Source organism: Staurois parvus, unplaced genomic scaffold (assembly GCF_062004578.1).
Source record: "Staurois parvus isolate SC_StPar_1 unplaced genomic scaffold, SC_StPar_1.0 ptg001042l, whole genome shotgun sequence".
Lineage (NCBI taxonomy): Eukaryota > Metazoa > Chordata > Amphibia > Anura > Ranidae > Staurois > Staurois parvus.
Window position 1 is genome coordinate 455413 of NW_028318838.1, and position 24892 is coordinate 480304.

The window sequence follows — 24892 nt, forward strand, 5'->3', positions numbered from 1 at the left end:
TACATGTTGATGTATAGTATGTCTCTGAAATATTAAAAATGAAGGCACAGTCGCAGTTTAGAAATTGTTCTTCAAATTTGAGGTGGCTAGAGTGGAGTTTCAATGAATGTCAATGGGCGGCATGAGTTGCAAACAAATGGTCATATTGTGAAAACTATCAGAACTATGGCTTAGCCGTGGACATTTTTAGTGGCAGCAGGGATAGCTGAACGTTTTGATATAAGATTTGTGTAGGTGGGCTTGAAAATGAGGGAGTGATGGCAGTTTAGAAATCATGTCCTGATTTTTCAGCTCACACTCTAGCTTTTGTCAGCTCCCACTCTAGTTTTGAACATTGCGCCATTCATTCCTATGGGACCAATTTCACCACAAAAACGCTGATATTTCGTGAACCATTCGGCGAAACTTTCCAAAAAAAAATAGCACACCAATCGGGAACAATCCGCACGTTTCGGTATATTACTGTCTATGTAGTGTAAAAACTGTGGGAGGAGTTGGGGGGTAAATTTGGCTATATTAATAAGAACATGCAATAACACTTAATAATTTAGGCATCTAGATGTGGTGAAGACAATTTGCTGAAGTTCAAACTGAGTATCAGGATGTAGAAGAAAGGGGGAGTTAAGTGACTTTGAATGTGGCATGGTTGTTGGTACCAGACGGGCTGGTCTGAGTATTTCAAAACTGCTGATCTACTGGGAATTTCACGCAGAACCATCTCTAGGGTTTACAGAGAATGGTCCAAAAAAGAGAAAATATCCAGTGAGCGGCAGTTGTGTGGAGGAAAATGCCTTGTTGATGTCAGAGGAGAATGGGCAGGCTGGTTGGAGATGATAGAAAGGCAACAGTAACTCCAATAACCACTCGTTACACCCAAGGTACGCAGAATACCATCTCTGAACGTCCAACACGTCCAACCTTGAAGCAGATGGGCTACAGCAGCAGAAGACCACACTGGGTGCCACTCCTGTCAGCTAAGAACAAAATCTCTGAGATATGTTTCCAACACCTTGTTGACTATACGCGACGAAGAATGAAGGCAGTTCTGAAGGCAAAAGGGGGTCCAACCCGGTACTAGCAAGGTGGTCCTAATAAAGTGTCCAGTGAGTGTGTAATCATAATCTGTATGAAGACAGAAAATTGAGTAACATGCAGTCTAGATAACTCAATGTTCAGATTAGAGGGTTTACAAGTAGAAATAAAGATAGTTAATTTTTTTCCCGAAAGATGACCAACCACATATCGCTCTATTTTATGTGTTTAGCTTTTCTTCTCCAGATCGCTGATGATCTTGGGATAGCATTTTTTGAGGACTTCACGGAATGCCTCCATGTCTTTTTCTCCCCAGCATCTCACGTAATCATACAAGGCTCTCATCTTCTCCTCGGGTGTTGATTTGTTGAGCACATGATTTTTTTGTTCATGTGTTAGATTTTCTCGTTTTAACAGGTTATCTATGACCGGCCCAATAGGATCTATTTTAAGTATCAGTTCCGCTCTATACTTCATCACAAAATGTTTCTCAGACCCATCTGTGTATAAGAAGAATTGCATGAAGTAAATCACCTTTTATCTATAATATCATGCAGGTTTCTGCAATGAATACATAAAAGTGCAGCGCTTAAAAAGTTACAAATAATCATAAGAAAACAGTGAAAAATGTGTCAAACAAACATTCCATCCAAAAATAAAATAAAAGTCCTAGAGGCTGTGATGAAACAAAAGAAATCCAAGGACAGTTGTCGCGTCACCAACCACTACTACAGAAGGCTTACCAGAAAGGCATGACTCCCCTGTTCAAGTGGTCAAGCGCGCTTTGTTAAACAATCCAGAAAGCCGGTCACTCAAATCCGCCTCCAGATCACCAAAACAGCTGATAAGGATCTTCCAAACAATGGAGCTTAATTAGGGTAGCTAAACCATTCAGGATAAGTCCTCATGCACACTGAGGGGGGACGTTTTGATAATGCTGGTAACATTAGCTGTGTAAAGTCACATTGTAACGGAACCGGACCCCAACTGCACTAGGGTATTTCCGTTAGACTCCCGCTTCCCTGTCCGAACACAGATCCCCGGACCCCACCGCTGACCAAGCAGGAAATAGATACCACCAGACTTCTTAAGACAGGAAGTAGAACTGCTTTATTTTAACACAAACACAAGATATATACACAGGGCGGGGAAATACAACCAGGAACAGGAAACGCATCAGCAAGTCATCCCCTCGGGGGGGGAAGGGCTGCCGGAAACACCCCCCACCAAACCAAGACACACAATAGAACAAAGGGATACACCATATGGCAGTGGACAATACAGGAACACATACATCCCATAATAGTTTGCTGGCAAGCAAGACACAATAGAACAATGGGACAACCACATGGCAGTGAACAATGGACAACCCCCACACCCCACCTATACATGTCCACACAATACTAGGACAGACCGCCCTGTACCCCTAACAGGCACAGGGTGGGTTACACATAAGAGGAATCTGGGGAGCTGATACAGGGGTCCCCCCACCCCCAAAAGTCACTCCCGTCACACACGTTAAAAACCTTTTCAGCTTTTTTCAGGGTTTTTGCATTAGCGTTTAGGGGTGTTTTTTGGGTCAAAAAAGTCCAAAAACGCCAGTAGGCAATGGTTTACTGCATTTTACCGCATTTTTCAGCATTAGAGCATTTTTACAGCTAAAAAAACTCCTCTAGAAACCCACTAGTTCTGGGTTTTTTCCAATCAAAAAATGCCCCTGCCAAAAAATGTTGATTGCAGTCTGTGTGTGTATGGATAACATGCTGGGGGGTTTACTGGCTGTAGAAATAAATGTAAAAAGCCATAGACAGCCACTGTAAAAATGTCAAGTGTACATGAGGGCTAACACTGAAAAACATGGCAAAATGTGGTAAAACGCAGTAAAACGCCGCAAACCAGCGTTTTTGGACTTTCTTTGACCGAAAAACATATTTTAAAAAAAATGCTAAGAAAAACACAAAAGCAGACAAAACGCGGGAAAACGCCACTAAACGCCAATGCAAAAACGCTAAAAAAGGTGACTTTACGCACCTAACATTACCAGTGTTATCAAAACGCCCCCCCAGTGTGCATGGAGACTGAGTCATATAAGGAAACTTAAAAGCCACATTTATTTATATGACATAACAAAAATGTTAGGATAACCTGCTCTGTGTAATGGTTTTGCACAGAGCAGCCCCAGTCCTCCTCTTTTCGGATCCCCAGCCAGCGCTTCTGGTCCCTCTCTCCCGACACGTGCCCTCATAGCGGGCCACAGTACATTTCCACTTGCTATGGGGGCACCCAAGCAGGATCACTGCTGAGCCGCTGCTCTGTGTATTCATTCACACACAGACGTGGCTCAGCCCCACCCCCAGGCTCTCTCCTCATTGGCTCACTGGCTGTGATCGACAGTAGCTGTCTCAGCCATTGAGGAGGGAGAGACCCAGGAAAGCAGAGGCTCTCATGCACATTGCTGGATAGGGCTTAGGTAAGTATTAGGGGGGCTGTGGCGGGAGCTGAACACAGAAGGATTTTTTACCTTCCTGCACAGTCTTAGGGAAAGAAGGGAAAGGGGAGACACGATTGAAACCCTTAAATATATGATGAGTGTGAAGAAGGCTCAGGAGGGCAGTATTTTCAATATAAAGCTGTGTGCAGATTATATTCGTCTTGTAGCCATCAATATAAAGCAAAAATATGGTTGGTTGGAGCTAAGAACCACACTGGACTGGTTCAGGTGCTCTGAATCAGTATTTGGTGGTTCAATGGATGAATGGTGATGTTTAGCTCCCTTTGTTGGTGTGGGCTGCTTCTTAACTGGTGTGAATGTGATATCATTTCAGTGGCAATGGTATTTAGATGAAGAGGAAGGCACACCTAATGATACACTTGATGGGGAGTTAGCAGTCATTTACTGAGAGTCACACAAAAACAGATCAATCCAACACATTTTGGGGGAGTACGCCTCTCCCTCCTGGCAAGAGCATAAAAACATTACCATAAATATAAGTGATGTAAAGTCAGTATTTGCTGTGGACAGTGGTGGAACTACCAGGGTCACAAAGGTCTCGCTCGCGACTAGGCCCTGGCATTCCGCCACTGCGGGGGGGCTCCGAAGGCCCAGACTGTGGCTCCACGACAGGGTTACTGGTTGCAGGTATAAGCAGAGAGTGTCTATTATATTCTCTATCTCACTGCCCAGACCCAACACTGACAGCCCGCCACCCAACCTCTCATGAACCAGAGAGGAGAGAGGGCAGGATCTACTCCTCCTCCTCCCCCCGCTCCTCTGCTCATGTGTGTGCCTGAGGTCCCATCCACATTCCAATCCCTGGCAGTACTGTGCCTCATAAAGGGGATAAGTGGAAGGGAAAGCCCAGTAGCCCCCAACTAGATCATGGAGGAAATGTTCAGACTGCCTGAGCCTCCTTCCTGGGGTGAGTGAGCTCACCAACCAAGGTGACCAAAGTGTCCCTCCTTCCTCCCTTCTCTCTCCTGCCCATGAGTACACTAATGTAAGGGGGAACTCTATGGACTGTACTGTAAAGGGAGACTCTGATGAAATGGGAGCTCTGTGGGCTTTGGAGAGCAGAGACCCCCTTACATCAGAGTTCCCCTTTACACCAGAGTCCACAGAGTTCCCCCTTACATCAGAGCCCCTCTTAAAGTGATTCTAAAGGCTTATTTTTTTTTTTTTTTTAAGAAAAAATAACAAACATGTCTATACCAGGGGCGGACTGACAACTCATGGGGCCCCTGTGTCCTTGCCCAAACTCAAAAAAGCCTATGAAAAAGGTACCAGGGGCATCTCATGGGGCCCCTACTGACCCCGGGCCCTCGAGCAGTGCCCGAGTTTCCAAATGGTCAGTCCGCCCCTGGTCTATACTTACCTGCTGTGTGCAATGGTTTTGGACAGAGCAGCCTGGATCCTCCTCTTCTCAAGTTCCCCCGCAGGCTCTCCTGGCCCCTCCCTCCTGTCAGGTGCTCCCACAGAACGCAACTTGCTACAGTGCTCTGTGTGTCAATTCACACATGGAGCGGTGGCTCAGCCCCGCCCCCTGTCTCTTCTCATTGGCTCACTGGCTGTGTCTCAGCTTCTGTCTCAGCCAATGAGGAGAGGAGTCCCAGGATAGCCAAGACTCCAGTGCACATTGCTGTATCGAGAGGGGGCTTAGGTGAGTATTAGGGCCGGGCAGGGGGGGATGCTGCACAAAGAAGGGATTTTACCTTCATGCATAGAATGTATGAAGGTGAAAAACCTTGAGCCTTTACATCCACTATAAATCAGGGTTCCCAGAGTACTCCTTGCCATGAATGCCTTGCCATGAATCCTCCCCTTCTTCCAGTGTCCCCCTCTTATCTCCTGATAAGACATATCTTGTGGAGATACTCCTCACATGCTCAGCTTGGTGTGTATTGCTAGAGAGGTTTCTTTTTTTTTTTGCTTGGAGAGTGTATGTGATCAGCACAGGGCCAATCAGCACTGGCCAGACAAAGGCCAGGGGTTCTGCATCCCCCTACAAGAGAATAAAAACTCCTCCTACAAGCTTTAACCAGTGCTCTGCTGGACACTGATAGAAGACACAAGACTGCTATATACTGCTGATGAGAAAAGCTCTGTGCAGGATTACCTTCATGGTAAGGAGAGCCTGGTGCATAGAACCCTGTTATTACTGCTACATTTTGGAATCTTGCGAATGTTCTACTAGGGCAGCACATAAGATCTGCTGACAACCTGGACGGATATCCCAGCAGAGCCCACTGCTGGTCTTCTATTCCAATATAACAAATGCGCTGCTTGACCACCAGGGGCGGGCTGACCATTTGAGCACATGGGGTCAGTAGGGGGCCCCATGAGATGCCCCTGGTACCTTTTATAGGGTTTTTTGGGTGTGCTTTGAGTGTGGGCGAGGACACAGGGACCCCAAGATCCCTTATTGCCCGGGGGCACAATAAGTTGTCAGTTCGCCACTGTTGACCACCTTAATTGGGGTCAATTATCTTTGGTGAGCGTGAAATTCACTTGTTTCGTCTCCACGTGGTGAAAGCGTACATCTTTTTTCACAGCAACAGACTTCTATGGGACTGTTAATATCTACATCATGATTGCTTTATTATCACTTCTATAAATGTTGGATGTATGTTATTGGCTGGATGTCACAGGAATTATGTATTATCACATTTCATTTGTTATTGGCGTGCATTATTAGATGTAGAGAGATGCTTTGCTTTTGCATTTTTAATTCTGTTGCATTTTGTTGGTTTAGTGCAGGGGTGGGCAAACTTTTTGACTTGAGGGCCGCAATGGGTTCATATATTGGACCCGGGGGCCGGACCAAGAGTAGATGAATGATGTGTATGTGTCATCCATAGTAAGTATAGTAATATTCCCCCATAGTAAGCATAGTAATTAATCCCCCATATAGTAATTCATCCCCCATAGTAATTCATCCCCCATATAGTAATTCATCCCCCATATAGTAATTCATCCCCCATATAGTAATTCATCCCCCCATAGTAATTCACCCCCCATAGTAATTAATCCCCCATAGTAATTCATCCCCCATAGTAATTCATCCCCCATATAGTAATTCATCCCCCATAGTAATTCATCCCCCATAGTAATTCATCCCCCATATAGTAATTCATCCCCCATATAGTAATTCATCCCCCATAGTAATTCATCCCCCATATAGTAATTCATCCCCCATATAGCAATTCATCCCCCATATAGCAATTCATCCCCCATAGTAATTCATTCCCCATAGTAATTCATCCCCCATATAGTAATTCATCCCCCATATAGCAATTCATCCCCCATAGTAATTCATCCCCCATAGTAATTCATCCCCCATAGTAATTCATCCCCCATATAGTAATTCATCCCCCCTATAGTAATTCATTCCCCATATTAATTCATCCCCCATATTAAGTCCCCAAGTCCCCCCTGTGTCAATTCACTTACCTTTGCTCCGCGCGTTCCTCTCGCTGTGTCCCGCGCCGTTCCGGTGTAGCATGAAAATCTGTCTCCTATGAGGATCTGTCCCCCTCGACGTATCTGCGCATGTGCCAGTTTCAGGCATTAGCAGCCGATCGGCGATCTCCGGCACATGCGCAGATACGTCGAGGGGGACAGATCCTCATAGGAGACAGATTTTCATGCTACACCGGTCTTCAGGGCGGACTGTGAGAGCAGCCTAGCTCCGCGGGCCGGATTAAAAGGTCCGCCGGGCCGTAGTTTGCCCATTGCTGGTTTAGTGCCTACCTATTCACAGTTTTTATGTTTCAAGTGTTTTCCACTTTATAGGGGCAGCTGCCAACCCACATAGCCGGCACACTGTGGGAGTTAATTCTTTATTTTTTAATTGTTTGATTTTTGGATCGGTTATACAGACACATAGGAGCCACAATATTATTTTAATAATACTTTTGATCCGTATACTATATGTGTGACTCCCGATAAATGATTATTAAAGTGTTACTAAACCCACAACAATATAATCGGTCTGTAGATGCAGGAAAGCATGCTTGTTATACTCACTGGGGAACCTAAGGGGTTAATTTGGGCAGCACAGTGGCTACATGGTTAGCACTTCAGCCTGGCAGTACTCGGGTCGTGGGCTCGAATCCCAAGTATGGCACCACCCGCCTGGAATTTGCATGTTCTCCCTGTGGCGGCGTGGGCAGGGGCAGACTGACTCATGGGGCCCCCGGGCAATAGGGGATCATGGGGCTCCTGTGTCCTCACACAGACACTCAAACCACACCCAAAAAAGCCTATGAAAGGTACCAAGGACATCTCATGGGGCCCCCTACTGACCCTGGGCCCTTGAGCAGTGCCCGAGTACCCGAATGGTCAGCCCGCCCCTGGGCGTGGGTTTCCTCCAGGTACTCAGGTTTCCTCCCACACTCCAATGCTGGTAGGTGAATTGGCTCCTGTCTAAATTGTCCCTAGTATGTGTATGTATGAATGTGAGTTAGGGACCTTAGATTGTACACCCCTTGAGGGTTAGGGACTGATGTGAATGTACAATATATATGTAAAGTGCTGCGTACATTGACGGCGCTATATAAGTACCTGAAATAAATAATCCTCTTCATTGTGAAAAAAGGCTGTTTGATCCTGTCTTCTCTGATTCTCCCCTTCTTCTACTGTCCCCAATCCATCTGCTTATAGTACAGAGCTCTAGGAGGAACTCTGCACATGCTCAGTTTAGTGTGTATGGCTAGAGGCTTTTTTTTTTCTTTGGGAGGGTGCATGTGATCAGCACAGAGCCAATCAGCACTGTCCAGATAGAGGGTCAGGGGTTATGCAGCCTCATAAGACAGTCAGAATGAAAACTCCTACAAGCTTTAACCAGTGCTCTGCTGGACACTAACAGCAGTCACAAGACTGCTATATATTGCTGATGAGAAAAGGTATTTAGCAGTTTATATTTACTAAAATAATTGCATTTCCATGTTCTGTGTACTGTGGGAGACCAAATATAGTGAATGCGGGGTCCGGGGAGAGCGGATATAGTGAATGCGGGGTCCGGGGAGAGCGGATATAGTGAATGCAGGGTCCGGGGAGAGCGGATATAGTGAATGCAGGTCCAGGGAGAGCGGATATAGTGAATGCAGGGTCCGGGGAGAGCGGGTATAGTGAATGCGGGGTCCGGGGAGAGCGGATATAGTGAATGCAGGGTCCGGGGAGAGCGGATATAGTGAATGCGGGGTCCGGGGAGAGCGGATATAGTGAATGCAGGGTCCGGGGAGACCAGATATAGTGAATGCAGGTCCAGGGAGAGCGGATATGGTGAATGCAGGGTCCGGGAAGAGCGGGTATAGTGAATGCAGAGCCTGGGGAGAGCGGATATAGTGAATGCGGGGTCTGGGGAGAGCGGATATAATGAATGCAGGGTCCGGGGAGAGCGGATATAGTGAATGCAGGTCCAGGGAGCCCAGATATAGTAAATGCGGGGTCCGGGGAGAGCGGGTATAGTGAATGCGGGGTCCAGGGAGAGCGGATATAGTGAATGCGGGGTCCGGGGAGAGCAGATATAGTGAATGCGGGGTCCGGGGAGAGCAGATATAGTGAATGCGGGGTCTAGGGAGAGCGGATATAGTGAATGCAGAGCCTGGGGAGAGCGGATATAGTGAATGCGGGGTCCGGGGAGAGCGGATATAGTGAATGCGGGGTCCGGGGAGAGCGGATATAGTGAATGCAGGGTCCGGGGAGAGCGGATATAGTGAATGCAGGTCCAGGGAGAGCGGATATAGTGAATGCAGGGTCCGGGGAGAGCGGGTATAGTGAATGCGGGGTCCGGGGAGAGCGGATATAGTGAATGCAGGGTCCGGGGAGAGCGGATATAGTGAATGCGGGGTCCGGGGAGAGCGGATATAGTGAATGCAGGGTCCGGGGAGACCAGATATAGTGAATGCAGGTCCAGGGAGAGCGGATATGGTGAATGCAGGGTCCGGGAAGAGCGGGTATAGTGAATGCAGAGCCTGGGGAGAGCGGATATAGTGAATGCGGGGTCTGGGGAGAGCGGATATAATGAATGCAGGGTCCGGGGAGAGCGGATATAGTGAATGCAGGTCCAGGGAGCCCAGATATAGTAAATGCGGGGTCCGGGGAGAGCGGGTATAGTGAATGCGGGGTCCAGGGAGAGCGGATATAGTGAATGCGGGGTCCGGGGAGAGCAGATATAGTGAATGCGGGGTCCGGGGAGAGCAGATATAGTGAATGCGGGGTCTAGGGAGAGCGGATATAGTGAATGCAGAGCCTGGGGAGAGCGGATATAGTGAATGCGGGGTCCGGGGAGAGCGGATATAGTGAATGCGGGGTCCGGGGAGATCGGTTATAGTGAATGCAGGGTCTGGGGAGACCAGATATAGTGAATGCGGGGTCCGGGGAGAGCGGATATAGTGAATGCAGGGTCCGGGGAGATCGGTTATAGTGAATGCAGGGTCTGGGGAGACCAGATATAGTGAATGCTGGATCCAGGGGAGAGCGGATATAGTGAATGCGGGGTCCGGGGTTTAGTAACACTATAACTTCCCATCAAGTGTGTTATCACTTTGGATACTGGGTGCTCCTTCCTCCTCCTCTAAATATCAAGAATACAGGAAGAAGAACTCAAGCTAGAAAAGTTCAAAACTAATCTTAAAAAGTATCATTTTGCCGAAAGAGTAGTTGATGCGTGGAATAAATTTCCAGTAGAGAGAGTGAGTCAACAGTAAGCAGATTTAAACATGCTTGGTACACATGTACTGTAGATCTTTCCACGGAAAAAAGTGAAAGAAAACAAAAAGAAAAAACAACACCCCCACCCCACCCAGGCAGGCACAATGGACCACTTGGTCTTTTTCTGCCATCAATCTTCTATTTTTCTATAAATTATTTTCACACCAAGTTCTGTGACAATGGAAGTTGAAACATACCGGTCTCCATATAATGTCCCACCCTGGCTGTTTCGTCTTCTAGATCGCCTGAAAATATGAAACATTACAATATTATCAGGCAGTTTTTACAGCTTCCTATCAACTATTACATGTTCACATATACAAGAACAACATGGATCATTCCTAATATATAGAAGAAGATCAATCAAAAGGTAGGTTGCTACTGAGTTTTTAAATGCTGGATCTGCTATATCCACTGTATCCCAGGACTAATGGAGCTTCGAATGCCAAGTGATTGTTACCACCAAGACCTGTCCTCACTTCTTATAGTGGGGGGGGGGGGGCTGCCACAGGAGGGTATTTATGCCACAGCCCTATTGGTTGTTAACCCCTCGCCCTCCAGAGGATTCCCCCCCTTCCTGACCAGGCCATTTTTTGTGTTACGGCGCTGCGTTACTTTAACTGACAATTGCGCGGTCATGCAACGCTGCAGCCAATTTAAATTTATGCCCTTTATTTCCCACAAATAGAGCTTTCTTTCAGTGGTATTTGATCACCTGTGCCTTTTTTATTTTTTTGCATTATAAACAAAAAATGACCGACAATTTTGAAAGAAAAAAAATAAACAACAATATTTTTTACTTTTTGCTATTAAACGTGTCCAGTAAAAAAATTTTAAAAATCAAATTTCATCAGAAATTTAGGCCTTTTATTTTTTTTATTTGCACTATAAACAAAAAAGGAGCGACAATTTTGAGAAAAAAATATATTTTTTAATTTTTGCTATTAAACATGTCCAGTAAAAAATCCCTCCAGAGGATCCCCCCCCCCCCTTCCTGACCAGGCCATTTTTTTGCATTATGGCGGTGCGTTACTTTGACTGACAATTGCGCAGCCATGCAACGCTGCACCCAATTGAATTTTTTCCCACAAATAGATCTTTCTTTCGGTGGTATTTAATCACCTGTGCCTTTTTTTTTCCCTAAAAAAAAAACAAAAAAGGATGACAATTTTGAGAAAAAAACAACATTTTTGACTTTTTGCTATTAAACATGTCCAGTAACAACATTTAAACAATCAAATTTGACAATAAATTTAGGCAAAAAAGTATTCCGCTCCGTGTCTTTGCTAAAAAAAAATCCCAATACGTGTCAATTAATTGGTTTGCGTGAACGTTATATCCTCTACAAATGGCGGTATAGATACTGGGATTTTTTTTTTATTTTCACTAGTATTGGCGGCGATCAGCGACTTATAGCGGGACTGCGGCGGACATTCTGACACTGGGGGGGGAACTGACTTGGTGTCACTGACATCCCAAGTAATATCAATACAGTGATCAGTGCTAATAATAATCACTAATCCGAGTGCCCCCTACAAGGAAATGCAAAATCACATATATATACATGATTTTGCGCACCCCTGCCGCCCTGTAGCAGTATATCTGCTATAGGGCAAACGGGAAGCGGTTAACACCACAGGCAACATTCTGAGTGAGCAGGGAACACTTATCTAAGTGCTAATGTATAGACTTGTTTCGACTTTTTGTTCTAAAATCATATTTGTATTTTCCTGAAGTGGAAGTATGAGGAAGGTAAAAAAAATGAACCAAATGCTGCTTTATATACCTGTAAGCAGATGCTTCCAAAGGGCTAAATGGTTTTCTTTTGCTGTGTTTGAGCTCTGGGGTTATTTAGGTCAACTGTGTTCATGTATACAGACCAAATGTTACAATGTAACTGTGCACAATATTTGTCCTTGGTTGACCTGCTAGGCTGGTGGATCTGAGAAGAAAGAGTTAATTGCTGCTGGCTAGGTCTTCCAGCTCTTTTTCAAAGGGTTACCGCCCCCTACAGGTCACACCATATAAATAGGGGCTCATTTGTGCACCCATTGCCAAGATGTAGACATTACTCTGTTGGTCTGTGTCCTCTTCTGAGGAGCCCAGTCGGGGTTCCCACTGGGGTCTGGAGCCTGTGGATCTATGTGGACTTATAGATGGACTTATAGATGCCAGTCATGTACTTACCGATTTTTGTGGATTACTGCCAAAATCATGGACTTTAAGGGATTACTCACTACCTCTTGTGGATTTACTGCCTACCCACATGGAAAAAAAAAATATATGAAATATATTTTAAAAGTATTCTTCCCAAATATTGTGCTGCGCTCCCTAAAAACAAAAACAGCATGTGCATATATATCAATTGATCAATTCCCCCTGATGAAGCCACGTGACCGGAGGCGTAACGCGTAGGGGAGGGGCTCTGACGTCACCGCGTTCGATCGGCTTTGCTGTGATACGGCGAGTACTGAGAGAGAGTGTGATACACGCTGATGGCTATTTTTACTGATGGGCTTGTTTTCATCTATTACAATGTGAGTGTGGCAAACTTAGTTTTGCAATAAAGTGTTTTAAAAGGATAAAGCACTATTCTTTGTTTCCCTTTATTACCATACATGTGGAGATTGCTGGAGCAATCGTTAGGAGATTCATTCCCCAGGAGGGGTGGAAGAGGCATATTATATCCATTTATCCGTATGTCCATAGAAGAGGATTAAGTATCCAGGTGGTTAATCAGGAACACTGAAGTGTGGAGAGATCCAAAGAAGGTGCTGGTCATCCAAGGGATCCTTCATCCTCATGTGGGATAAACTGCGTTCATTAGCCTGATAGGCTATGAATTGAGGTGAGCGCATAATAGAGCAGCAGTGCTGCTATAAGGAACTTGGAAACCTGGAATTAATCCATTTGATCGAAGCTGATTTATGGGAAAGAGGACTTTTGTTCATTACACTGGGATGTTTTTTGATGCATGGGTGATTTTTTTGTATGAGGATTTTTTGTGTATTATATTGGGATGTTTTTGCTGCATGGGTGGATTTTTAGTGGAACACAATTAAGATGGTTATTGTATGGTTCTGGATATTGATATATATGAACATGCTGTTTTTGTTTTTAGGGAGCGCAGCACAATAATTTATTTATTTACTATTATATACACTATTATATGAGTTGGGTGTGAAGTGTTTGCGAACCACATATTGATTTTTATTTTTGGTTTATTTTATGTTTTTATTCATTTTTTAAAAATAGTATATTCTATTTTGTTACACATTTTGAAGGTGAAAGTCACTATATTGGCTCACGAGTCTTTTTAAAAAAATTCTTCCCAAATATATTGACATATATTTGAAATGCTACAATTTTGACCATATTCAATATATTTCAAAATATATTGCAATAAATATACAAATATATATATATATATATATATATATATATATATATTTATTTATACACACACACTGCATGTTGAAATGCGTTTTATTACAAAATATACAAAAAAAAATTTTTTTAAATACATTTCAAATATACTGTATGTCTTTAAAAATACAAATTTACATTTTTGGAATGCATTTAAAAATATATGTAAAAATTATTTTTTCTATGTTAAAAAAAATCTGAAGAATATATTTAAAAAATGAGCACAAGGCTGCATGCCTGCAGGTCAGTGTGCCAAAAGACATCCTGTGTACACTGGGAGTTGTGCTATTCTGACCACGTGCGTTACCAAGTCTGCTATTTCATCACAGCAAGTTAGAACAAAGAGAAACCGTGAAATTCTGTGTGAAACTGAGCAAATCTGCCACAGAGGTGTTTGATGTGATTTGGTTAGTTTGCGGCGGTGCTGCAATGAGTTGTTTGAGGTGTTTTGAGTGGCGCGCACTTCAAAAGCAAAAGAACATCACTAGAAGATGACGAGAGATCAGGAAGACCTTCTACAAACTCAACCCCCGAAAATGCCCTCTTTTGATCCAGCTCAAAGGTCGCCATTTTGACAACATTGCGGAGATCCAGCGATTTGCTCAGTTTCATGCACAATTTCATGTTTGCTCTTTGTTCTAACTTGCTGTACATGATGAAAAAGCAGACGTGGTAATGCCCATGGTCAGAATAGCACCAGTTGCAGAACTCCCGATGTACACAGGACAATGTCTTTTGGTGCACTGACTTATAAAGGTCGGTGCTCCCTGTGACTGTGCATGCAGCCTTGTGCTTGTGTGGTATAAAACTAGTCTCTCTCTCTTTCTATTTTTCTCTTTTTTTCTGTCTCTTTTTCTCTTTCTTCTAAATTTTTCTCTCTCTCTCTAAATAGGGGGAGGGGCACCCAATTTTAGTGTTTCCTAGGGCAGCACACAACCAAAATACCCCACTGCAGGTACTGATTTATGAAACAAACTTGATACTGGAACTTAATGAAAATTGTACCCCAAAGCGTAAGTAAAACAAGTGATTTTTCACGTCCCAATAATCTGTCAAAAACAAACAGAAAACAGATCCAGCTCCTTGGGAAAAATCTAAGTTGTAATGTCAGTAAAGCTCCCAAGATACCATGTCACACTTATATCAGCAACTAAGGAGATTTTGGCTCCCATGCCTGGGCCTCCCCGCTACGTTGGTCGCCACTCTTGGTTTTGGGGTGAGCCTACTGGACTGCTTTTAAGCACCGTCTATTTGACGTATGATGTGCTACTGCTGTTTGATGTCATATAATACATTGTCATTATGGTTTGTACATATTGAGTCATGTTTTGCTCCCTTCTAGATTTTGTTCCTGAAGAAGCAGCCAAAGCCGCAAAACATGTTGAGCACCTGCTGTGGTGTGCGTTTCCTTGCATTTGCAGTCTGAAATTCAGACCTCCACCACCAAGCTTGGAAACCCCAGCAGTGTTGGTCTGGAGAAAAAGAAATTACCGTGTATCTCCAAACACGGAAAGGTTTCTTCTCCATGTATAATACATAAGGGGGGATATGATCTCCATGTATAATACATAAGGGGGGATATGATCTCCATGTATAATACATAAGGGGGGATATGATCTCCATGTATAATACATAAGGGGGGATATGATCTCCATGTATAATACATAAGGGGGGATATGATCTCCATGTATAATACATAAGGGGGGATATGATCTCCATGTATAATACATAAGGGGGATATGATCTCCATGTATAATACATAAGGGGGGGATATGATCTCCATGTATAATACATAAGGGGGGATATGATCTCCATGTATAATACATAAGGGGGATATGATCTCCATGTATAATACATAAGGGGGGATATGATCTCCATGTATAATACATAAGGGGGGATATGATCTCCATGTATAATACATAAGGGGGATATGATCTCCATGTATAATACATAAGGGGGGGATATGATCTCCATGTATAATACATAAGGGGGGATATGATCTCCATGTATAATACATAAGGGGGATATGATCTCCATGTATAATACATAAGGGGGGATATGATCTCCATGTATAATACATAAGGGGGGGATATGATCTCCATGTATAATACATAAGGGGGGATATGATCACCATGTATAATACATAAGGGGGGATATGATCTCCATGTATAATACATAAGGGGGGATATGATCACCATGTATAATACATAAGGGGGGATATGATCTCCATGTATAATACATTAGGGGGGATATGATCTCCATGTATAATACATAAGGGGGATATGATCTCCATGCATAATACACAAGGGGGGATATGATCTCCATGTATAATACATAAGGGGGATATGATCTCCATGTATAATACATAAGGGGGGATATGATCTCCATGTATAATACATAAGGGAGGATATGATCTCCATGTATAATACATAAGGGGGGATATGATCTCCATGTATAATACATAAGGAGGGATATGATCTCCATGTATAAATACATCAGTGGTTCATATCGGTGAACTCGGTGTAGAGCCATTCCCCCTGAGGTCATCACAGAGGACAAGGGGGCGCTCTTTATGTTTGGAGGAAAAACATTTAATTTCTAAATACAGAAAGGTTTCTTCACAGTAAGAGCTGTGAGAATGTGGAATAGACTCCCTCCAGAGTTGGTTGTGGCCAGCTCAGTGGATTGCTGTAGGAAAGTCCTGGATTCTTTCTTAGATACACAGAATATAACTGGATAGAACATTTATAGGTAAAGTTGATCCAGGGAATATCTGATTGCCTCTCGGGGGATCAGGAAGGAATTTTTCCCCTGCAGGAGCAAATTGGATCGTGCTTTGCTGGGTTTTTTTGCCTTCCTCTGGATCAACTGTGGGTATAGGATTATAATTTTTTTTTCTTTTAATGGTTGAACTGGATGGACTTTTGTCTTTTTTCAGCCAGACTAACTATGGTTAGAGGGGATATTCACAATGTTCTGATTTTATATTTATATTATATATTGTATAAATTGTGAAAAACTGTATTATTAAGATAATCATTGCAGTAAATTTTAATATTCTGGGGTAAAATTCATGACCTTCTGTGTTGCTTCTAGTGCTTGAATGTCCATATTTGGTCAATGTGAGGGCAATCCCTGACTGATAGCTGAATGTACGGGGCTGGGGCGACTCACTGGCTATTAGGTGGGTGCTGGCTCCCTAACAAACAGAAGGAAGCTTCCATGTTTAGCACATACAGCTGGAGGTTCATTCAAGCATTTGCACAGGAATCTCCCTAGGCTGTACATAGTGCCGACGTCTCCCTCATTATACTCCATGCTGGCTCAATGTTCTTAACCGAAAGGCAACAAACTATTTCACACAAAAGTTAAAAAGTTTTATGGGTTGCACAAACTGAGACTTTTGCAAAGTGATTTTTTTTTTTTTTTAAGAAACAGACCCCTGTAAGAGACGGTTACGATTTCCCAGGTCGAGAAGATGTGATGAAAGAATTGTAGTTTGTAAATACAATAATACCTCTTGTCAGCTCTCCCATCCACACAGACTTCTCATCTCTAACCAGATCTAGAGAAATCGATGTTGCACGTCCTCCCACATTGATTTCCATAAAGGGGAGATCGTCTATACCTTCGTACAGTTCATACTGCAAAAACTAGAAAATATATCAAAGGTTTAGCTTGTTATGGGGTCATAGGCATTGACTTTTATTATTAGTACTATTTGTAGCATTACCCCTTAGGAGTTGCTGAAGTTATTGGGTCCCCCTATAGTCCTTCACAGCCAGGCAACAGGCATTTTCTCAGACTTTCACTCTGGAGACAGTAAACAGTCCTTGAGCTTGTTTTTTAGGTTTTATTAGGGTGTTGAACTTGGATGGGGTAAGGGGTGTATGGGATGCCCAAGGGAACTGCAACTGAGGACAACTTCGTAGCAACTATGTACAAGTACATGTACAGCAAAAATGGTTTCTTCCTAGAGAGCTCTCCAGCCTCTCCCGATGTACCACCCTAGACCCCAGATGGATCCTCTCCTCATCCAGCTGTACTGGGACAATCCATGGGCAGGGTGACCCAGAATCTGTCTCTTTCAATCAACAGTCCCAGATGGGGGCTAGTCATGTTTCCCACCCAAATGCCCTCTCTCTTTTACCAGCCCAGGGGGTGCAGGACTGCTCATTCTTCATCTCCTGCGAGCTTGCTTGGTTGGTGGCTGCCTTCCGGCCTTCTGCTGGGCTAGCTCCTTCCCTGCTGCAGAGTTGGTCCTCTCTCTGGGGACTACTGAGGTTGAGACATCCTCCATTCAAATTCAGCCTGGAGGTAGGCCCCTTCCCAGGGTTCCCGGGCTTCGGAATGCTCAATCTAAAATGCCCGCGCCTATTTTTAGTCTCAGTCCTCGCCTGCCCTCATTGTATTCCTTCTGCTGGTCGAATGTTCTCAGCCCATACTATTAGGCTATTTTCTCTGTTGGTAAATGCGCTTTTATGGTTAAATGTTCATATGGCTATATTTCTCATAGGATCGAATGTTAGGGAATACTACAATCGAAAGATTGTGCCCATACAAAAAGTTAACAAAAACAACCCCCCCCCAAAAAAAAAACACAGGCAGACTTGATGAACCTGCAACGGAACCGGACCCTGACTGCGCTAGGGTATTTCCATTAGACTCCCACTTCCCTGTCCGAATACAGATCCACGGACACCACCGCTGGCCATACAAGACGAAACAGCACCAGACTCGTCTTAAAACAGGAAGTGGACTCCTTTATTTTAACATAGATACAAGATATACAGTATATACACAGGGCGGGGAAATACACCCAGTAACAGGAAACACATCAGTAGGCCGTCCCATGAGGGGGAAGGGCTGCCGGAAACACCCCCCCAACAAGCCAGTACAAACACATATATCCCATAATCCTTTGCTCCCAAGCAAGACACACAATAGAACAGTGGAATACACCACAAGGCAGTAGACAATACACAAACCCATACATCCCATAATAGTTTGTTCCCAAGCAGGACACACAATAGAACAATGGGACCACATGGCAGTAAACAATGAACAACCCCCACACCCCACCTATACATGTCTACACAATATCAGGATAGACCACCCTGTACCCCTAACAGACACAGGGTGACTTACACATAATAGGAATATGGGGAGCTGAGACAGGGGTCTCCCCACCTCTGCAAAGTGGGCTGTGTTCCATGGGCCCCCCACCCAAAGTCACTCCCGTCACAGAACCACTCAGTATTTTTCTGCCATCACTTTTCTATGTTTCTTTGAAAGGTAACAAAGAAACTGTTCCACACATTTTACAAATATGGGCATTTTGTGTTATGTTTGCACATAAATGATGAGACCTTAACACAACAATATTTTTTTTAATAAATAGCTATAGAAATATCTATTTATATTTTTATTAAGATTAGAAATATAATGCATAGTATTACCTCCGGCATAACTTTGCTTTTTGGCTCAGTTTTCACTTTGTAAATATCACCAACAATCAGTGTGGTGTTGTAAGGTTTATCAATCTTTTTAAATCCAGTTTCTTTCTTCAGATCATCAAGTTTCTATATTAAGTGGAAACAAAGAAATATATTTTAAAAGAACAAAAATATGACTTGACTAATCCACAGTATAAAGCAGCAGTTATATACAGGGCTTGAGATTCTCAGTTTGTTTAGCGAGATAAGAAATTCATTAAGCTATAACAATTGTTACTTCGGGATGCAGAGTGGGGAAAGGATCCAGTAAACATGTTAAATTTGCCACCCCCTTTTCTTTCCTGAATGAACCCAATGAGTTATCAGTAGCACTCACTCACTGTGTTCGTTCACAACTGAAACATAGTAAACTTCTTTTTCTTTGGGGACCCTGTCAGGTTGGCTGTATGGGGCCCCGTGATTTCTAACATCAGCCCTGTGGTATATGGAGAGCTAAAAGGTTAGCACTTCTGCCTGGCAATACTAAGATCATTGGTTTGAATCCCAACCACGGCACCACCTGCCTGGAGTTTGCATGTTCTAGATGCAAAGAAGACAAACAGGGTGCACCGGCCTAGTGCACAACCTAAATAGCCTTTATAGATAAAAGTAGTAGATGGTGATATACTCAATGTATAAAAGCTCATCATAGAGAACAGCAATGTCCAGTCCGCCTGGTATGGCTTTCCACACAGGAACACTGGACCTCCAACAGGCTAACGTGTTTTGAGGACTTGCCTCTTCCTCAGAGCCAGTGTATACAGTGCCTGTACCCTGAGTTCACCCCCAAGCGCAAGAGTATTTGTGTTGAATATTTGGTAGTTTGCAAAGGGCTAAGTGGTCAGCACTTCCACCTGGCAGTACTCGGGTCGCTGGTTCAAATCTCAACCATAGCACCACCTGCCTGGAGTTTGCATGTTCTCCCTGTGCCTGCTTGGGTTTCCTCTGGGTACTGCAGTTTCCTCCCACACCCCAAAGACATGCTGGTAGGTGAATTGGCTCCTGTCTAAATTGGCCCTAGTATGTGTATGTATGAATGTGAGTTAGGGACCTTAGATTGTACGCCCCTTGAGGGTTAGGGACCTTAGATTGTACGCCCCTTGAGGGTTAGGGACTGATGTGAATGTACAATATATATGTAAAGCGCTGCGTACATTGACGGCGCTATATAAGTACTTGTAATAACTTAGGCAGAGACCTGCCCTCCTGATGTTACCTATATGTTTCTGGGTTCAGATACTATATTCTTTAAATGCTGCTATTACAATTATTGAAACATTTTTTCATGATATTTGTCTGCAGCTCCTTTTTAATCACAACCTTCACACCTTTTTTGAAGGTCCAAAACCAGCTGCCCCAAAAAATAAAAAAAAAATGCTGATCCCCACCTTACCCAATGCATATGCAGGGTAAAGCACTCATATTTTTCTAGTTGGAATCTCACCAGATCCAGCACTCCGGTCTCCTCTCCCACCCTCAATATTAGCACTGCTGGTCCTACATCATAATGATGTCAACAAGGTGGGCAGGGATGTGTAAGGGAAATGCACATGGACATGTTACCTTCAGTTCAGGTTTCTTGCAGGGCACCAGATACAAATGAGTGCGGTATTCTTTGTATTCTTTGTTGTGTGGACTCACTATACGGAAGTATAAAAGAACCTTCCCATTAATTTGTATGGATCTCCTCTTCAGTGTCCAAAACGAAGTGGAACGAATCATAGCTCCGGCACAGGAGAAAGTGGGATCCTCCAACACAATGTAGGATGGATTAATGCTTGTTGGGGTTTTAAAAGTTAAGTTTTCATCTTTAAAGTGGCCGTATTTGATGCTGGATTTGTCCTTACCAAGACCTGTTTAAAAGAAGCATTACATAAGTATCTGTATCACTTACACTCCCTCTGGGGTGGGTATTGAGCAGCATCAAATACAAAAGTTCAGATTGCTGAGAGGTCCTTTTGAAATGTCTATCGACTTTAGGGGGTGCAATAGTCAAGTGCCCTTAAATATTGGCCATATAGTGTATTAAAAATGGCTGTAAAGAGAGCAATGATGTACACATTTCAGCACTCCAAAGCTGAGTTAAGAACAGGCTTGAGCCCACAAATCACCAAATGTTCTGATTTGTTTGTGATTAAAAATGTTTCCCTAGCAACAGAATTACCTGAACTAATGTCCTGTACTCAACGCCAATGTTAGGGGTTACAGGCAGTCCCCCCACACCAGGACCGTGGCCCCCTACATATCCAGTGGTGCTCAGATGGGCCCAGTGCAACATTTCCTGACGGGAACTTTCCTGGATATTATGGGCCACTAATTGGAAGAGGGGACTGGTGGTGGGGACCTTAAAATGAACTGTGCAGTATATATATAGTTACATAGTTAGTTAGTCCATCTAATTGAACCAATAAAAGGGAAAATAAATGCACAATCCTATATACACAATCCAATACCCACAGGTGATCCAGAGGAAGGCAAAAAAAACCCAATAAAGCACGATCCAATTTGCTCCTGCAGGGGAAAAAATTCCTTCCTGATCCCCTGAGAGGCAATCGGATATTCCCTGGATCAACTTTACCTATAAATGTTATATCCAGTTATATTCTGTGTATCCAAGAAAGAATCCAGGACTTTCCTACAGCAATCCACTGAGCTGGCCAAAACCAACTCTTGAGGGAGTCTATTCCACATTCTCACAGCTCTTACTGTGAAGAAACCTTTCTGTGTTTGGAGATTATATTTCTTTTCCTCCAGACGTAAAGAGCGCCCCCTTGTCCTCTGTAATGACCTTAGGAGAAATAACTCTACACCAAGTTCACTATATGAACCACTGATGTATTATACATGGAGATCATATCCCCCCCTTATGTATTATACATGGAGATCATATCCCCCCCTTATGTATTATACATGGAGATCATATCCCCCCCTTATGTATTATACATGGAGATCATATCCCCCCTTATGTATTATACATGGAGATCATATCCCCCCTTATGTATTATACATGGAGATCATATCCCCCCCTTATGTATTATACATGGAGATCATATCCCCCCTTATGTATTATACATGGAGATCATATCCCCCCTTATGTATTATACATGGAGATCATATCCCCCCTTATGTATTATACATGGAGATCATATCCCCCCTTATGTATTATACATGGAGATCATATCCCCCTTTATGTATTATACATGGTGATCATATCCCCCTTATGTATTATACATGGAGATCATATCCCCCCCTTATGTATTATACATGGAGATCATATCCCCCCTTATGTATTATACATGGAGATCATATCCCCCTTTATGTATTATACATGGTGATCATATCCCCCCTTATGTATTATACATGAAGATCATATCCCCCTTATGTATTATACATGGAGATCATTTCCCCGCCAGGAGCGGACAGACAACCTATGGGCCCCCCGGGCAATAGGGGATCATGGGGCCCCTGCGTCCTCGCCACACTCAAACCACACCCAAAAAGCCTATGAAAGGTACCAGGGGCATCTCATGGGGCCCCCTACAGACCCTGGGCCCTCGGGCAGTGCCAAGCGCCCAAATGGTCAGTGCGCCCCTGATCCCCCTTTAATCTCCTCTTCTCAGTAGAGAATACATTCAGTTCCTCTAATCTTTCCTCATAGCTGATCTCCTCCATGCCTCTTATCAGTTTGGTTGCCCTTCTCTGTACTTTCTCCAGTTCCCCAATGTCCTTTTTGTGAATTGGAGCCCAAAACTGAACTGCATATTCCAGATGAGGTCTTACTAATGATTTGTACCGGGGGGGGGGGGGGGGGGAATATGATATCTCTCTCTGGAGTCTATACCTCTTTTAATACAAGAGAGGATTTTGCTCACTTTAGAACCCGCAGCTTGGCATTGCTGCCATTATTAAGCTTGTGATCTAATAGAACTCCCAGATCCTTCTCCACCATTGACCCCCCAGATCCTTCTCCACCATTGACCCCCCCCAGATCCTTCTCCACCATTGACCCCCCAGATCCTTCTCCACCATTGACCCCCCCAGGTCCTTCTCCACCATTGACCCCCCCAGATCCTTCTCCACCATTGATCCCCCAGATCCTTCTCCACCATTGACCCCCCAGATCCTTCTCCACAATTGACGCCCCCAATTGTACCTCCCCAGTATGTATGATGCATGCATTTTCTTAGCCCCCAGGTTCAGAACCTTACATTTATCAACATTAAACCTCATTGGCCACATAGTTGCCCAATTGCGCAGTGATGTGCGAGTCATCCCTACTTGCCCGATCACTGACAGAGTCCTTAAAAAGCTAGGGCCCCAGCTCACAACTAGGGCTCCTGTGTCTGGATTTCCTCCTCTTGATCTATGGATCCCCCAATCCTCTTTGCTCTCACCTGTAGGGATGCCCTCTGATTTGATTTGCACTCTGTACATTACATACTCCTGACCCCTGCCACCTGTATATAGGCTCAAGCTTTAGGCCCCTCTCTTTGTAATTTGTCATACCACCAGCAATTCGCCTTGGCTCCAAATGTTTACACCCTGTGGAAAGCCAATCGCGCCCCCAGGTAAGCTGTAGGTGGTCCCATGATTTCTAATGATGGCCCTACTTTTATAAGGGAAAGTAAATGACAACCATTAAGACTTTCTGTCTGTGCTCATATATGTGTGTTTGTTAGGTGTCCATGAAATGTTGGCTATATGATGTACACTCACCGGCCGCTTTATTAATTACACCTGTTCAATTGCTTGGTAACACAAATTGCTAATCAGCCAATCATATGGCAGTAACTCAATGCATTTAGGCATCTAGACGTGGTGAAGACGACTTACAGAAGTTCAAACCGAGCATCAGAATGGGGAAGAAAGGGGATTTAAGTGACTTTGAACGTGGCATGGTTGTTGGTGCCATACGGGCTGGTCTGAGAATTTCGAAAACTGCTAATCGAATTGGATTTTCACACACAACCATCTCTAGGGTTTACAAAGAATGGTCCGAAAAAGAGAAAACATCCAGTGAGCGGCAGTTGTGTGGATGGAATGCCTTGTTGATGTCAGAGGTCAGAGGAGAATGGGAAGACTGGTTCCAGGTGATAGAAAGGCAATAGTAACTCAAATAACCACTCATTACACCCAAGGTATGCAGAATACCATCTCTGAATGCACAACACGTCCAACCTTGAAGCAGATGGGCTACAGCAGCAGCAGAAGACTACACCGGGTAGCAAGGTGTACCTAATAAAGTGGCTGGTGAGTGTATATATGAAAGGAAAAGGTACACATTTATGTAGTCAAAAGAAATTGTCCTTCCTGCTGGCAAATATGATTTACAGCAGTCACACAGGGGTGGTATGTTTTTCCTTGTTCTTGGAAATAGTGAACGCTAAAATTTGAGTTTTATGGATATTTTTTCAAGTTAGCCAACAAGGAACCTGAATAACTGAAATGAGTGAAATACACATACGCTATTTACTAGAGGCACACTTACAACATTCACAGCATATGACCTACCTTCTAAATGCAAATAATGTGGCAGGTGCACGCTGGACACCACGCCCGACTTAACAGTGATTTTAAACAGAGGACCCACGAGTTCATATCCACTTTCTTTCATTTGTTTCATGTAGTTTTTGCCATATTCCAACGCATATTCAATTGAGACCATTGATTTCCCCTGGAATTTAATCCCCGTCTCCGGGCAGCAGAAAAGCTGGCCAGGTTCCAGTTT

The 24892-nt window shown here is 43.8% G+C and overlaps 1 protein-coding gene across 1 annotated transcript; it reads right to left on the bottom strand.

Annotated features, from left to right (window-relative positions):
• Positions 1-431: 431 nt before the first annotated feature.
• On the bottom strand, positions 432-24892 carry LOC149440970 (NACHT, LRR and PYD domains-containing protein 1b allele 2-like). Its single transcript, XM_089657925.1, has 6 exons — positions 24676-24892; positions 20728-21017; positions 19129-19251; positions 17187-17322; positions 10441-10488; positions 432-1532 (listed from the first exon to the last, which is right to left on the bottom strand). The coding sequence occupies exons 1-6, from the start codon at positions 24827-24829 to the stop codon at positions 1261-1263; spliced, it is 1023 nt and encodes a 340-aa protein (XP_089514051.1). The 5' UTR covers positions 24830-24892; the 3' UTR covers positions 432-1260.